This window comes from Botryllus schlosseri, chromosome 6 (genome assembly GCF_051294905.1).
Source record: "Botryllus schlosseri isolate E-star chromosome 6, Bs_hap1, whole genome shotgun sequence".
Lineage (NCBI taxonomy): Eukaryota > Metazoa > Chordata > Ascidiacea > Stolidobranchia > Styelidae > Botryllus > Botryllus schlosseri.
In genome coordinates this window covers 26,037,589-26,055,802 of record NC_137241.1, presented here as the reverse complement: position 1 = coordinate 26,055,802, position 18,214 = coordinate 26,037,589, and the positions used below count along the sequence as shown (strand labels likewise).

Below are 18,214 nucleotides of genomic sequence, written 5' to 3'. Positions count from 1 at the left end.
TGGGGAAAGAAAATTTATTTTTCTGTATGTGACGAAATGAAAATAGATTCGTGGTTTTAATTGAATTGTGACTGTGTTGTTTTAATGTAAGTTTCAACAGGTAGACTTGACACTGAACAACAATTCGACCCACAAAACATATTCGTTGTATGATTTGTCACTGGTGTGTAAAGGGTTAGGAATTTTTTGAATGATAATATCTACTAGCTGTTTTGTTTGAGGGCGATCATGTGATGACTCAGCACTTTTCGTTAGCAAAGTAGATTGATCTATGTGAAAGATGTAAGGACCGTGACTAGAAAACATATGTACTTTGTTGTTGGGGTACTGCTATGGCATTGACATAACCCTCTGGTAGTGAGTATGCTTTTCTTTCACGAAAGTTTACGTGCCCCCGTTGTAATAAATTTGTGTTAACTAAACTAGGATGGATACCGCAATTGTGCTGGACTTACACATGGTATTCGCATACTGTACACATACAAACTTTTGTGTAAACAACTCTCTGATGTTTCTGTTAGTACTAGTTCTGTGTTGAACTATTTGATTATTAAGATACATGAACACCCATTCCGACAATAAAGGTCTTGTGATATCGAAACAGTTTGTAGAGTCTAACCAACCATTCTTTAGTTTCGTAATGCGAGAATATCGAGTAAAGTTAATTACTTAGTGTGATGTTAATATCCTTCGTACTTTTGTAAGAGTTGTGGAGTAACATACAAAGTAACTAGTTGACACAAACAAAATATTGAATGACTGCTAACGCATTGAGTTCATAATCCAAGAGGGTGAAATTTGTTTACTGTTAAATTAACATAACCCATATCCAGCAAAATAGATACAATCCGATGATGTGATGTTGGTCAATATCCATTTTGTGAAGATTGAGTAAATCCTCCTCCGTCAGGTGGGTGTGATTCAAATCAATAGCATGTTACACATAAACATCATTTGTATTGAGGGTGATATTGTGAAGATGATGCCGCAACAACACAACAAGTAGGCTAATATTTTGTATCGGGTGTTTGTACTTTAGGAATAGCGGAGTGTGCGATATTTTGGATATGTGTGCACGGTTGTAAACTACGGTTGTTCTTGGGTCTTGTGTCGAGTAAATTAGAACTATGTCTAGAATTCAAACACATCCAAGTAAGTTCTTTAGCGACTATGATTACATCTACTTTGACGAGAGGAAATGGAAAAATTCAAATGGATACTACTGACGAACACAAAGTGCAAAATGGTTTTATCAGATTTAGGTGTAGGATATCTTTTCGATTTCTTTACCAGAGTGTGTTTTACAAATAATTCCAGTACACCTAACTATAGGATACATTTGGCAAACATCGTGTAAATTGTTTCTTTGTGATGGTAACGACTTTCGGCGGCTTAGTTTCATGTCGGGAATTATTATTTGAGGGTTCAAAAACAATCAATACTACAAATGAACAACAATACAAAACACGTTTAGTGAATTATAGTGTAGCAAGTACTTCCTCGATATTACGATTGTTGTGCACCAGACATTTCTAGCTGATTTGAATGCATCTAGCAAACATATTCCAATTTACTTTTGTAATGATCAAAGTCTTAGAGTGCGACCTCGTGATATTTTACATTTAGCACGTATTATAGAAAAGTGTGAGCGGAGTTGAGTATTAATCGTGTACTTGGTGTAGTGCTTTGATATCAAAGAGATATTTTCGCCCTGTTTTGACGAGTCATGTTTTTAGTTACTGTCCTATTTTTGCATTCCGTTATTCTCCTCGACTCTTAATTGTTTTGTTTGATTTAATGATTGGTTGATTTAATTGTTGCGCCGTCCGTTCTCATTTACCTTTATATTGCTCTGTTGCTGTTATTTCTTTCTCCATTCAACTGTTATCGGACGAGCAAGCAATCTTGCGAATCTCACCATTTACGTATCTTCGTATTTTGAACAAGCTGTTCCGTATATTCATTTGGACTGCTTGTATTTGACAACAGAAGAGAGTTGATACACAACGGTTTGACTAGTCCGAGCCAGATTTAGTGTACAGCAGACAGGATCCGACACCTGACAAAGCGCCACTCATTGACATCAGTGCCGCGTCGGAACAATTCGCAAGAAGCCAATTAAAGCCGATACTGTCGATACGCTCTTCAATTCAGGCGCCGCATGGTATTAGTCTACATTCAAGACTCTGCTGCCCAACGAAGATCGATCGACTCTGCTTGGCACTAAATCTGCTAACATCTAAATAGTTTCCATACTTTTGAGTGATGTCTCTTGTGAAGTCTCCAACGGATTCCCGCAAGTCTCCAACCCTAGCACCGACTTGGAAGTCATTAGCCAAGATGACGGTCGACGATTTACGATCCGAATTACAAGATCTTTGCGAAACTACAAGTGGGAGCAAGGCGGTATTAACGGAGCGATTAAGGAAAATCCATGATTTGACCAAGCCTTCACAGAAGACCGAGCAGAAGTCCTCCTCTTCGGCCACCACCGAGAGTCCATCTGAACTAGTTATGATTTTGCAGATGATGAAGCATCAGCAGGATCTCGATCGTCACCAACAGCAATTAGATCGTGAAGCTACCGACCGCAAGTTACAGTTGCAGCTCGAAGAGCTCAGGCAGAGACATGTTCTGGATCGTGAGGAAGCCGAAAGAATACAGGCACAAGTTCGTGATGAAAGCGAAAGACGGTTTCAATTGCAGCTGGAAGAAATTCGCCAGGAGTTATTGAAAGACCGACTTAGCTTGTACGAAATCTTGAAAGACGCTGGCAAGAAGTCCGCCAACCATCCATCGGCAAACATTGAAGTTTCATGTCTACCTGCGGTTATTTTAAGGAAATTCAGACGCATGAATGCCGAACTCTGGGAGTCTTTGCAAGCTCTGGAAAAGAAACGTATGAATTCCACCTCCGTCGAAGAAATCAATGTCTTCATACAGTCGGTAGAAATAGCGATGACCGATCTCAAGACATTCGTAGATTCAAAAATCGACCAACTTGACGATGGTGATTTGAAGACCGAAATCATTGATGGCATGAATCGATCAAAAGAAAAATATTTTGTTCACATTCCTCTTGCCAAATCCAAGTCTTCATCACTTGAAGCTGCTGAGGAAGCTGACAAAGCCGCCGGTTCTCTCCCCAGTGGAATAGTGCCGCCTACATTCAATGGTGACATTTTGACCTTTACTGCATTTTGGGAGTCGTTCGAGCCGCTGGTTCATAAGAATCCAAAGGTCAGTCGGTTCTACAAAATCTCGTATTTAAAGGCGGCTCTTAAAGGATCGTCATCCGGCCTTCTCAATGGTTTCCCCTCAACGGCAGTGAATTATGAGCCTGCAGTAGAAGCCGTTCTTAAAAGGTACGGAAAGAAGCAAGCGATCGTGAGAAATCACATCGAAGACCTACTGCAAGGTGAGAAAGTCGAATTTAAGATCGACAATGTCCGACGACTTCTCGATGCCGCTACTGCGAAAAGGGCTATTCTATCGCAGTATGACGTCTCTTGGGACCAACTCTTTACGCAGGTACTAGAGTCCCAGTTGCCGGGTACGTTGCGTGAGCGTTGGATCAGGAAAACCAGTCCCTTGATCGAAGCCGATGAGGTTCCTGATTCTGGTATTTTGTTTGAGTTTTTAACAACCGAGTTGGCGACGATGGAATCTCTACATAAGTCGCGTGATGGAAGCCGCTCTGCTTATACTTGTGATAAGTCGCAGCATAAAGATGAACGGGTTAGTTGTGATACCGAGAAACCTGATCAATCGTTTTCAGTCCAGTCTCTCGTCATTCAATCTCGTCCATTATCTTGTGCCTATTGCTACAAACCTCATCTATTGAAAGATTGTTACAGATTCTTGAAATTGACTTCAGCCCAGCGATTGGCTGACTTGGTTTTGAAGCCTGGGAAAGTGTGTTTTAGATGCTTAGCACCGAAAGGACACAAAGGCCACCCGAAACACTTTCATCAATGCAAGGAGCGTTGTACCGTCACTGGTTGTGGGAAAACCCACCACAAATTGCTACACGTTTCTGCGGAGCCATCGATCGGTTCCAAGTGTATGGTAACAACTATTGACGGTTCCACCTCTGCATTGCGGGATTCAGATTCAAACACAATATTGCCTACTGCGTCGGGACGGATCAACCACAATCGTGATGGTAAACCGGTTAGAATCGCGTTTGACTCTTTTTCCCAGAAGAGCTTTGTAACTCGTGATCTAGCTGGTTCATTGAAGCTATCACCTAATAAAAGCAATTGTCTCGACATTAGCGGGTTCGGCAGTAATTCTACATCTAGTCGTTCGTCTTTTGAAGTTGGATAGATTATGAAAGAATCTGTTGACCGATCATAGTCGGTCAAGTGGGGGAGTGTTTTGACGAGTCATGTTTTTAGTTACTGTCCTATTTTTGCATTCCGTTATTCTCCTCGACTCTTAATTGTTTTGTTTGATTTAATGATTGGTTGATTTAATTGTTGCGCCGTCCGTTCTCGTTTACCTTTATATTGCTCTGTTGCTGTTATTTCTTTCTCCATTCAACTGTTATCGGACGAGCAAGCAATCTTGCGAATCTCACCATTTACGTATCTTCGTATTTTGAACAAGCTGTTCCGTATATTCATTTGGACTGCTTGTATTTGACAACAGAAGAGAGTTGATACACAACGGTTTGACTAGTCCGAGCCAGATTTAGTGTACAGCAGACAGGATCCGACACCTGACAAAGCGCCACTCATTGACATCAGTGCCGCGTCGGAACACGCCCTGTGTAATGTTTCAATTCTCTGTTGTGAATTCCGATAGTAACGACATTGATGTTAAATCCTCACCCGTGGTTATTGTAAGTGAATCCTAAACATCGCAACAGTCGGTATGGAAATCGAACGCGTGCGTACTTTTAGATAGGCGACACTAACAAGTTTATTACATCCGTGAAATACTCTGAAACGTCGATTCGTGATTGTATTAGCTATATTCATCTTCCATATCTGTGGACACAAAGATATCTTGACTTCGGTTACAACTCACTCGAAACGAATTGTCGCGGGTAATCTAAAAAAGCACAAGTCGAAGACGAATGATTTGATTTCAATGAACTAAAAAAGTCCTTTTGTTTTGATGTTTGATTTAATACAATTTGTATGACTATACCGAATCCGAATCCGAAAGTGAAATGTTACTTTAGTAGAAAAATTGGATGACTCGCATTTTGATATTGGTAGATGTGTAGAGTAATATGACTAGTTTATAAAATCTCGGTAATGTTGTCATGTCTGTGATCAATAAATATGTGATCAAGTCTTACCATTCGATATTAACTTTCGCAGTCGGTGTAATTTGTTGAAGTAACAATACCGACGAGTTCAATAATATTCTCCATCGATGCATTCGAATAATCCGTCAGCTGCAAGCGGATTTAAAACTTGATGCTGTTTTGTGGTTAACTCAAGTCAGTGGTCATGTTTGTGTTGATTTCAGGAATGATCATGACGAGTTGGTCGGGTAAATTAGATAATGTGGTTGTAACTATGACCGTAAAGAGTTGCTGACATTCCAATAAGACGAGTTGGTGGTATATGCATAAAACCGAACTTGATATGTTTGTTGGTTGTAGTGATTACTTGCGTAGTCTTGTCTACTTTTCATAAGGATACTTTTTGTTTTGGTTGGGTAAGTTACAAACGGGTTGACTTGACAAGGTTTTTTGTATTTTACTCTTTTGTGTATGGGAAGATGTAATACTATTTCCGTTCACTCGATTGCAACAAAAAATAACCTGATAGTTTGTTCAAGGTTTCGACAAATAGATTGAAATATTCCGATTTAACTCATCGCGTCACAAGTCGATCGTGGTATGCACAAGTGGTTGTCAAGTTAGAAATATTTACAACAGGTGTTATTTCATTGATTGATTCTATTGTGTGTAGTAACACATTAAAATATCGCGATAGTATTTACTGAAACTGATAAACGGAAAACTCAGTCGTGAATAGAGCTGTAAGTTTCAAGGATTGTTTCAAAGTATGATCTTGAAATGTGCCTGGATCAAAGTTGGTAGTCATGTTTGTCAATATATTTCGATTCAGACTATGTCAAAGTCCAAATATTTCATTTTGGATTATCCGGATTTACCTTTAGTACATCTCACGAATGGATTCCGACGCCGCGCTATAACATTTTTGATGATAAGGACTCGAGGATTTTCATGATAGAGTTGACGAGTGATAAGATGCGTGTTTTTGTTAAGAGTTTGATTTCGTGTTGATAAAGACAATAACTGTATAATGCACATACTTTGATTCTTGATTCTTGTAGAATTATAGTTGGTATTGATTCTATAAGTGCGAAAACAGCGGCGTGGAATGTGCGAATAATTCAATGTGGCTGATAGTCGGCGTCAGTAATATTCGGGTTATGGTCGAATCAAAAGATCACGAAAAGATTTCTCAAAATAATTAGAATTGTACCGAATTAACACATTCAGATACGAATCAACTTGGTTTGTGTAGTAAGTTTCATTTCGAGTTGGCAAATTGATACATTGGTTGAATATTCTCATAATTCTTATCGCGCAACTAAAGTCACCCACTGTTCGAAGTGTCAAAACATATAACGACCACCAGAAAGTGTCAAATTGTTGGTTTTCGAATCACCGTCTGCGACGGCTCTGTGACAAACTAAGTACCGAAATATTACCTTGTGAGCGATCGGTATGTCTTTAACACCAAGTCACTAAAATGGTTATGCCCGAGACATTATCTTGTCAGCGATCGCGGGGTTTTGCAAACTATTTCACACATTTTTGAAGTGTTAGCTTGTGAACGCGGTTATTTGTTGATCGCTTTTCGTGTCGCTGCTGAATACTGAATACTCCTGAATGTAATAGTACTGACTGGATTAGTGTAATAATCGATACGATAGTGCGCGCTCGAAATCCTCACAACAGATCGCGTTTCCAAAGCGGACGTAGTTAGTGGGTCACACATATCAAAACGCGGTCGCGATAATCCTTTTCAAAATCGCACATTGTACTGCGGTTTAGTGAATTTCCTGTTTAGCGATACTCGTGACTCTTTACTTGATACATATTCAACACCGTGTGAGAGATGCCTATACCAGAAAGTACGATTCACGACCGCACCCATAAGAAACAATGGCACATCACCAGAGATCCCGTAAGAATACATGACAGACACATTATCGTCGTTAGCATGTCACCGCACGTATACCTAAAAACATTAGCATGCGACCGATCCCTATCTCCAGAACGCTATCATGTCACCGAGAGGGTCGACACAACACTTCATCACACTATAACTGAAACGTTAGCATGTCGCCGCACCTATACCTAAAAACATTAGCATGCCACCACGAGTTTTCACGTTAGCATGTCGCCGCAGCCTATACCCGAATACGTTAGCATGCGACCGATCCCTATCTCCGTAACGCTATCATGCGACCGGAGCCTATACCTCAAAACGTTAGCATGCGACCATGAGTTTCGCGTTAGCATGCCGCCGCAGCCTATACCCGAAAAGGTAACCATGCCACCGCAGCCATAAGACACAATGGCACCATGCCACCCCCGCCGTAAGACATAAGGGTCACCATGCCACCCCCGGTTTCTCGGCACCATGCCACCCCACCCATAAGAACCCCAGGCACATCACGAGCGATCTACTATACTACTGGCGTTTTGGGCTATACCAGGGGTGGGCAAACTACTGCCCGCGAGAGTCTAAAGAAACTTTTTAAAAATATTGATAAAACGCGTACTAAAAATCGAATTAATGCAGGGACTGGATTAACTCTTTTTTAGTATATTTCACCATGATAATTCTAAGACAGTGGTTCTCAAACTGGTGGGCGAGACCCCCCCCCCCCCGCCCCTTGGAGGCGTGAAAGCATCTGAAGGGGGCGCGAAGCTGAGCTCAACTGAATTTTTTTTCGAGCTCCGCGCGATATACATCCAATTAATAGTTATTGCTCTGTATTTTTTAGTCTTAATTACATACTGTAAAATCTCTCAAACACAGTCGGTTTGTGATATGACGACAAGGGGGCGCGAAATCTTTCACCATCATAAGGGGGGGGGGGAGTCTTAAAAAGTTTGAGAACCGCTGATCTAAGGTAAATACTTATCACAGCGGGATAGCTACAACGAGATTGACATAATTTGGATCACGAGTGGGATTCCTGATTGGCCACTCCATTTCTAATTATTTCAGTGCTGTGATTACAAAATAACGATTCGGGCGTGTCTTAGGTAGATTCGTTGTCTGTATGCGTAGAATTGGGGTATTTATATTTTATCTACACATAGTAGAAGCGTGTTGGAAGCTAACATGGTTATGATGCTGTCAGCATTGTGTGTCCTGGAACTGAACCAAAAAGGGAATTGGTAAATCTATGAATAGATCGCTGCTCACAGATTTAAAATTCAATTCTGATCTAAGAATGGGGCCAACCGACTTTCATCTCTATAGTTTTGACAAATTGGTTGTTGAGGTCCGCCAGCCTATGAAATCTCGCCACTATATGTTTCTGACGCGCTTACGATATCATCAAAGTAATGTTTGGCTTGTTTTAAATAAGCATGTATATTATCTCCATGTCCTCACCATATAATCAAATATCAATATTGTGTTTTGGTTTATATAATCCTAATTTTATATAGTGCGGCCCGCAAATTGATTCAGATGTTGAATGCGGCCCGCGAGCTCAAAAGTTTGCCCACCCCTGGGCTATACTCTTCTGCCATCCCCTATTAACGCTCGAAAATCCTTACTCGAGTGAATGACGAGCATGCGCAGTAATGAATTCTAATTCGCATGCATAATTGCATACTCAATAACACTGTCCAATTTCGCGGCCTGATTAAAGAGCTATCACGAAAGAGCGAGTATTTGCTCATCCGATTCATAGCAACGAAGAGATGGAATTTATCGGCTCGTGACCGTCATATCAACATGTGCAACGAAATCCCGTTTTATGCTCTCTCTCATTTCGCGTAATACATAGTGATCATTATTTTCGAACCGTACGATTGGCCAACAAGGTTGTGCTGATAATGAAATTGCGGGTATGCCGAATACCCACAATATTCACAGGCATATCCAACATACCAAGGTTGGGCACTCATGTTTGAAAATTGAACATTGAACATATGACTGCTCTGCTGTTAAATCCCCAGGAACATTGTTAGTCGGAAAAGGTAGCGCCAAAGAGGAAAAGATTCTTAATTTCGCAAAGGCCTGCTGTTGAATTTTGTGAACTCAACAGATATGGTTTTTGTATTTATAATAGCATCTTATGAAATACGTCGGAGCCAGAGCTACCCCTCAAATAACTAGCTCCAGCTCCGGATCCGGCTGAATTTTATGTAGAGCTCCGGCTCCGGCTCCAGCTCCGGTAAAAATGCACGGCTCCGGGGCTCCGGCTCCGGCTCCAAAGCCCTGGCTACAACCATGCCATTTCGAATAGGTTACATAACTAAAACGAATCAAACGAATATACACTTGATTTATTATAGCTATATATCATCACTTAACTAGTAAGCCTCATACCTGGACATTGGATAGGTGTAGTGTGGAGTGACCAAAAATACCAACAAGAATCACATACTTAAATTTCGACGAGGAAATGCAACAGCTGCGTCCATAGCGACCAAAAGGAGCACTGAAGCGAAGAAACCGACCACATACATCTTGTTTCTTTCAGAATGCAATATATAGTGAGAATATATCTCTTCTCGCAGGAAACACAAAGTCTTGGTATGAATCTGCAAACGATTCATTTCTTTATATTTCATAAATGCGATTATTTTCATATGCATCGCAATCAACGATAAATACCGGTTATACTACAGATTTTTACAATTAAGGTCTTGATATCTTTCTCACGCCTTATTTATGCACTACACAATGCTGCATTTACTATTGAGTAGTTTATTCACAATGAAATGAACCCGAATGTTTTCGGCTGACACTCGTCAGGGATAATCGTCAGCAACCAGTAGAGAATTTAAAAGAAATATCGTATATCAATAATCGTATTACAAAATATGACGTCACCAGCATGAAATGTCGAATACGAGAGCGTTCAATGTGCTATTTTTAGATGCCACACGAACTTTTTTGTGGACACAGCCTTGGCTGATGTCCAATTATACATCAATAATAATTGCTTGGTAGACTTCAGAGTGACGTCATCTAGATCTATGCCCTGAAGAACTACGTATATTTCCGCTCGTTGAAGCGTGATTTGCTACTGCGTTACCATGTATCTCATTTGCCTCACTGTTCGACCCAATTGCAAATGTATAGGCTTTCGCTTCCTTAATTTGCGAGCGAAGGTAGCACGTCGCCAATTTTTGATGGGCGCAGATACGCAGCAATATCGCCACACCAAGTAATCACCAAATATTCTAGGACTGTGCCAAAAATATTTTTACAAATCGTGCAAATTTTACATATGTCTCCGCGGCCTCGCCCGCTCCGAACCATCCTGAATGAAATAGAATCTCTCATTTGGTGAGCCTCGATGATATATCTCTTTATATGAAAATCACATTATATAGTTTATGAATAACAGACTATTTCTTTGCATATCGAGTCGAATTCATGTCTATAACGCCTTGAAACCTAGTCGGAATATCGAGAACCTCCAGTAGCGCGTATGTAGGCTACATACACTAGGGAAGAAACAGCACTTTTTCAGACCCCAAAAAAACGCTGGTCTTGGCCCCCCATATGATAATAAACCAAACGTCTGGGGGACTTCGCTCCTCGGACCTCCCTTCACAACGGGTCTTTTACCGCAAACCGAATATAGCAAGTTTGTCTGTTTTAGGGAGAAAGCCTGTATATTTGCGTAGTCGCTCGAAGCGCGACAAAGTTTTACGTTAAGGTTGGAATTATGTCTATGATATTGGTATTGCATATATTGCTAATAATTTTTATCGTCTCCCAGTCAACGCGATCAGATATACTGGTAGAGCTGGCGGAGGTGGTGACTTCAGGTAGCAACAGACATGCCATTCCTGGGTTTTTCCACCCAGATCTGGGTTTTTCAAGCATCACCTGGGTTTCTGGGTTTTTGTCCTTGAAATCTGTTTTTTTCATCATCGTGTTTGTAAGGACAATTTTTCGCTCGAACATTAATTATTAGATTAGTGAGATCATAATGTCGTAAAATGGACACACTTCAGTTCGCCATTGGCGATGGATTTCGCTGTTATTGTAACGGCGGAGTCTTGAGAGACTGTTTCACTACTAATGAGGAGCCTTGCGATGCGATGGAGCTTCATTGAATACTGACTCCCAGGTCGCAGAAAGTTAGTTCAACTCATTGGAACTGATGTCTTATAATTCAAAACGATTTGAGACTTTATTGCTTTAATCGGTGGGTTATCATCAGCACATTCGCATATACCCTGAAAGTCATGATTGGTAGTTTATATTTCGACTAAGCCTGTACCGGTCATATTATCCCAGATAAAAGTGATTGTCCCAGGATTAATCAACCGAAAGCTACTTTCAATTTGGTTACTGGACATATCCTAAAATGAGATGAGGAATGGCATTGTTTTGAGTATTGGCGCGCACCTATACTGTTTCATAGCAATGCGTCGAGAGGAAAACCACATATTTTTGTGGGATTTGCAATGTTTACCGAGCAAAATCTATTGTATTAACTGTGGGAATTTCAATATCAAGGGCTAAAACTTACTTCCAGGACTGTATAACTGTAATTAATGACTGTCAGTTTCCACTTTCACAGCTATCGCATATAAATTTAAGTGAAATATAGGATCTGGGTTTTTCTAGGTTTATTTAGCGGCCACATCTGGGTTTTTCCGAAATATCCCAGTGGCATCCCTGGATACCAAGCACAGGACTATTTCGCGCCTATGGATGATGGACAAGTGGCAATAGGCTATATAAGTGATGGTTTCGGCCAACACGCGGATGTAATTTCCGGCCAGTATTTTATTTGGTAACACACTTCGCGAAGTCGCGTGTTGGTAATAACTCCAGAAGTCTCGGCGTGTCTTGGAGAGGTAATGGTTGGCGCTGAAATGCCTATGTCTTTTTATAAATGGTGCATATGTTTTTATGTTTTTCTTGGGGCACTACGAGTACCCATTTCAAAATGTAGACGATTAATTACGCTAAATCTCGAAGAAACATTGCTGTACGAAATCTGCCACAAAATAAGTTGATTTGTGACATAATTTTGGGCTCGCCCCTCCAATTGGGGGGTTTGGGGTGCGGCAGTTACGGCCCTGCCTACAACGCTACAAGTCGAGAACTTGTTTCTAACCCATATATCTAACCAATGTTTCGCATCCTGGTAAAGACACATCTCAATAGGCCTACGCAGCTTGATCCAGTTTAGTCAACATTAGTTGTCTCAACTACATAGTCACGTGATGTCTGACTTTCCCTGTACCCGAGCGCCAGATGACAGAAGTGCGTTTTCTTTCCCGTGCGCTTAAGAGCTGCAATGATCATGATTGCTGTTTGTACTCTACAGTTTAACGATGTAATATCTCATGCGAACAATCACAGGAAACGCATCAAATGAATAAAACATATTCTTCTGATTATTCTGACTATAGCCGACATAAGTGCGACAAGAAATTTAGCAATGTCAGGAGACAGAGCATTCCACATCATTTGCAGCAGGGCTGAACACAACATTCCATCCACCCTGCAATAACATTAAAAGCTATATGGCAGCAGCATATTTCTGCTCTGCCCCCAGGGTGTTACTCATTTACGCTACAACAAACGCGGAAACAAGTTAGCGTCAGTTTTGGTTATATAATTATGCCATAATTGTGTAAATACTTTCAAAAACATGTAGTATGAGCCTACGGACGATTGGCACCCAAAATAGTCGACGTATAGGCCGCGATATGGAGTGGCTGGAACCCTCGAAACGTCGTCGGTTCGACAGTTATAGCAATTAGATATAGATCATTAGTAAGGAATGGGTGTTCTGATGATGATGACCGTCGGCCGTAAAAATGCTATATAACAATGCAGTTTTGATTAAAGATATTTTTGGAATGTTCATGAAAGAGTTCGGAGCCTTTTTCGTCGAATTCACCCTATATTGTCAGTTGTCAATGAAAAGCCACTGTGACGTCACATTTGAAGATTCGTGACGTCATGACTAAAAAAAGATGTTTTAAACAAGAAGCATGTTTTAAACATGTTTGTTTTTAAATGATTTTTATTTTAATGGCAACCCTCAGTGATTCCCAAACTGTGTGCCGCCACAGATTATCTGGTGTGCCGCGAATCTTTTTGTAATTTTGGAAATAATTCCATATTTCTTTTATAAAACGTGGACTGTTGGTTGCATATGCGACATGAAAGCGCTTGAACTGGTCCATAGCTGATAAATACACACATGTGAGGCTTAGAATGGAACCAATGACGGCATTGCCGATGATTTTGGGTAATTGTCACGTCATAATTGGGCTATACCAAGCGTCGAAGGAAGTCGGCAATTCGTTTTGCGCTTCAAATGAATCGACTCATATCATAAACCAAAAATACTCCGCAAAACGTGAACATACTGTCAGGAATACAGCTTGCAATCCAATATTACTTCTGAGGATTCGTGGTTCACAACTTCAGATGGGTAGTTAGACCATTTGGAGGCAGGGATGAATCAAGCAAGCTTTCTGCGGAAAAAGAGCTCATTGATTTACGAAACGTCCATCTTTTAAATCGCTGTTTACATAAAACAGATGAGTTATATGGTTGTCTCCTTCCTAATCCTATACCATGGATGAAAAAGAAATTCCAGTTTTATTGCCATGTGCATATCCATGCCTATGGGGGGGTAGCATTTTTTTGTTTGGACTGAAATTCAAAGCTGTACGCGAGTTCGAATTGAAGACGAAATGCAGGTTAGTTGTCATCAATGCAACCACGTTTCAGTCGATTGTTCGAATACATAAGCATAGCCATCACATTACCACGTGATTTTTTTGACAAAAAGCCATTTTCATGTAAGTGTGCCGCGAGTGTTTTATAATTTTTCTAGTGTGCCACAAGTCGAAAACGTTTGAGAACCGCTGACCTATATAGTCGGCAGTCATCAACAAAAGAACCTTCTAAGTTAGATCGGAAAACGGTTGCATTAGTGCGAGATCCTGACTCTATGTTGAGAAATATGTTCTTGATCCTTAACTGACACTTGTTGGTGAGCCCCACAGATATAAAGATAATTACCGACTATCCAAAAGTTATCCTCCAGTGCAGTGGTTTCCAACCTTGTTGTCTTCATTCCCCACTTCAGATTTATTCCGAGCCTTCATTCCCCACTAGAACCGTAACAGCACTTCGTCAGCCACCCAAAAAAACGTTGGTCCTGGGCCGGCCACAGGGTGATAAACCAAAGTTATCAGCTACATTGGGTCTACTGTTTAGTGCGTCGCCTTATTTCGACTAAACGCGCGAAGCACGAAAAATTTATATAATTCATGTTTGAATCGATCAATATGATCGGGATTGCATATATTCTGTGATCAGTTTTTTAGCCCCTCTCTGCTCACGTAATCAGATTTACCGGTAGAGCTGAGTGAGGTGTGTTTGAAAAGGTAAGACCCCTAAATAAGTATTAAACATCTTCTGGCGGACCCGTTGGTATATGACTTCGTTACATTATGCTATTTCGTGACCTCCTATATCTGCTATGTCCAAAGAGATGGAAATCGCCAAAACTAAAAGGCACACACGATTTCAAATTGGCATTGCTTTACTGGCAAATAATTTTTCCCTGCGAGATGGCATTTGTCCTGTGGGGTTCAAATCGCCACGACAGGAACATTCGGGCCAGCCATTTAGCCACCTATGGACAATTAAACATATATGTATATTGTATATATATCGAAGTTTTCGGTTTCAGCTCTTCTCGCTGCTGATCGTTCTGGCACACTTCTCGGAGTCGCATGTTACGTGGCCTATTACTTCATATGTCTTTGTGCGTCAATGCGCAGTAATGGCCGACGCCGAAGTCTCCAGTTCTATAAATCTACGTATTTTCGTGGGGAAAGGGTACCCAATAATCAATATATTCGGCAATATTAAATCGCACCCCAGCGCGAAAAAAATTTGAAAAAGTGGCATAAATTTTCAAAAAAATACTCTATAATTTATGTTAATTCACAAAATAATTTTAGGCCACTTCGAGCTCTCCCCCCCCCCCCTCCGGCAGGTACGGTCCTGTTCCCCACTACCCAACACTTTCGTCATCACAGAGCAGCTATTTGCTGGTTTGACTACACAAGACATACAACCACACCAGTACGCAAGACAATCGCCTATAACTGCAACATAATACGTATTGTGAACCGATACCAGTAACGGTCAAAATTTCGCGAAAGCGGTATTTGACGTCAAACTAGTCGTGCTGGATGCGTTTGTGACGCCATCATTGGCCATTCAGAGTTAAAAATGAGGTTTTGTGATCAACATGCAATATAATTTTCGATACATACATTCCAGAGCAGTTAACTGGTAACGGAAATTGCGCATGTGTCTCCGTGAATATATGTAGAATGTCCTGTATATAATTCTGAACAAATGCGTCTATTCCCCACCAGAAACCATTGAATTCCCTATCAGTGGGGAATTCCCCACCGTTTGGGAACCACTGCTCCAGTGCGCAGAATTTACCGAATCTGGTCTTGATTGAGAAATGCTGTCGCACTGATTCTGAAAATATAAATTAAAATGTGGTCAGGCTCCGGAGTTTGACGAAAAATTACCCTCAAAATCTAAAATCTGGAATTGGATGACCGCAAAACGATGACCATAACAATGACCCGTTGCGACTCTCCGATTGTTCGGACAATGCCGATATTTCAGATTTGGAGGGCAAATTCCGGCTAGTTAAGTACCTGGCCATATTTTAATTTATATTTTCGGAATCGGTGCGACAGTAGCTTACGATCAATTCTGCGCTCTGGAAGAAAACTTTAGGATCGTCGGAAATCCTACAGTCATTGCCGCAAAACAATTCCGATCCCAACCTCAGCGAAGCGGAAAGAAGCTGCAAAATCGGTCGTGTCCATTTCATGATTACATTCGAAAGTGAATCACTATCGAATCACCAACCGTATGTCACTGACAGCATACTTATATACATGGCAATAAAATATTGCAATATGTAGCTTGGTAATTAGGGTCGCATTTAAAGTAAATGGTTGTTTAAACATGTTGCTTAAAACATGTTTTAAACAGTGTTTTCAACAAAGACCTATTAAAAAAAATGTTTTTTTCTTCAAGTTGTATAATTATGCCATAATTGTGTACTTACTTTCCAAAAACATGTTTTGTGAGCCTATCACGGACGATTACCAGTTCACAGCCGATATAGTCGACATATACGATAGGGCAGTGGTCGGGAACCTATGGCTCGCGAGCCATATATGGCTCTTTTGGGCATAAGATATGGCTCTTTGCGAAATTTTCATTTTTGTGCTTAATTTATCAATATTGCAGCAACTTGTTAATAAATCTCCAGCTCGGGCAGTTTAATTATTCGTGTGGGAGTACGAAAATGTATTTGAGAGGTTAATACAGTGACGTATTCGGGGTTCGGGGTTCGGGCCCCCTTTTCAAAATCCTCAAATTTTAGTTGCTGTCGTGCTGGCGACCAATATCACTCGCAAATTTGAGGTACCCGGTACGAAATCTTGAAATGCACGATGCATACATTGATCAAAGAAAGTAGAAGAAATGGCGGCGCCTGTATGCCAATGCAGTTTTGAAATATACATTGCCTTTCTGATCTCCGGCGAGTAATAAACTGCCGCGGAAATGGCATTCACAATTACAAATTCAAATTACAAACAACGCCATAGCTATCCACTTTCTTGATTGATAACGTAACTTTGTAGTCGCTGTTACCTTGCCATTCAACACCAAAAAATGCATTAACTGTAAAACACGTCTTAAAAGTAGATTCATGCATTTATTGTTGTCTACGTCTATTGGAAATCTAAATGTTATACGTCTTGAGCTTCGAAAAATATCATATGCCTCTCAGTGCAATACAATTAAAAATATATTACTTACCAAAAATCGATGTAGGTCAAGTTTTGCATACTCATTATTCAAATAAGGCAACCAGCATGATTAGTACGATTTTTTACTGAGAAAATACGGTGTAAACGAATTTGCGCTACGATGACGTCACGATTTTTCAATTGTAACGTTGAGTGACATGTATGGCTCTTTGGGGGGTAAAATGGAAAATATACGGTCAATATGGCTCTTCGGACGAAAAAGGTTCCCGACTACTGCGATAGGGGATGGTTGGGACCAATGTTGCACCAATTTTTCACAGGTCTGTGCGCACTCACCAACTCACTGCGCGATCCCTTGGACAACAGTGCGCAACGACTAAAAAAAGAAAGGTTGTTGTTATTTGTGGTTTTCATGGTGTTTGTCGACTACTGTTATCATTTACACCAGGCCGATATTTTTCAATTTTTTTTCTTCCGTAGCTGCCGACTTATAGCACGGCCCACTTCTAGGCTTTCGGTAAGACACCACTGACGCAGATGAGGTGACGAGGAGGAGCCTAGATAAACCTCCAACACATAGGTGTAGGAATTCGGAAGTCGACCTCGGCCGGACTCGAACCCGCAACCATTGGTGTTGCAGCCGCGGATTATATCACTGAGCGCTATCTCGCCACTGTAAAAAAAGGTCATCACTTCGGCTTTCTTGTGCGCGGCACACGTTTTTCTGTGCGCGGCGAATGTAAAAGCAGTGCGCGCACGCGCGCAGCGTAGAGGGTACAGTGGCGGGAACCCTATTGAAAATGATAGAGTTATCTGTAATCCGGAAGTGTCTGGACCGACTCTTCATTCATATCGCGTGGCGGTCGAATAAAACTGTCCAGGTGTCCACTGTCCAAGTGTCCATACATGTATCATAAAGCTTTGATATTGACGACGTCGTAACAGTAAAAATACTTGAATAATTCAAGTATAAATTAAACCGGGGTTCCTAACCTTTTTTTCTTTGAAAATTCAATGCCCTGCCGCCCTCTAATTTTTCAGCCATCTGAAAAACTAAGAAACGTTATTTTAATTTCAAAAATACCTTATACCAGGCGACCACGAAATGAATAAGCGTTTGGACTTACATAACTTCAATAGTGCAATGGGAACAGA

At 40.8% G+C, this 18,214-nt stretch overlaps 1 protein-coding gene across 1 annotated transcript in view; it reads right to left on the bottom strand.

Moving 5' to 3' along the window:
* The window catches only part of LOC145440496 (kynurenine formamidase-like), a 29,167-nt gene extending 19,322 nt beyond the window's left edge, over positions 1-9,845 (bottom strand). Inside the window, exon 1 of the mRNA XM_080318116.1 lies at positions 9,631-9,845. Within this exon, the coding sequence (XP_080174242.1) occupies positions 9,631-9,841 (211 nt within the window). The 5' untranslated portion in view covers positions 9,842-9,845. The remainder of the gene's footprint in view (positions 1-9,630) is intronic.
* Positions 9,846-18,214: the final 8,369 nt, after the last annotated feature.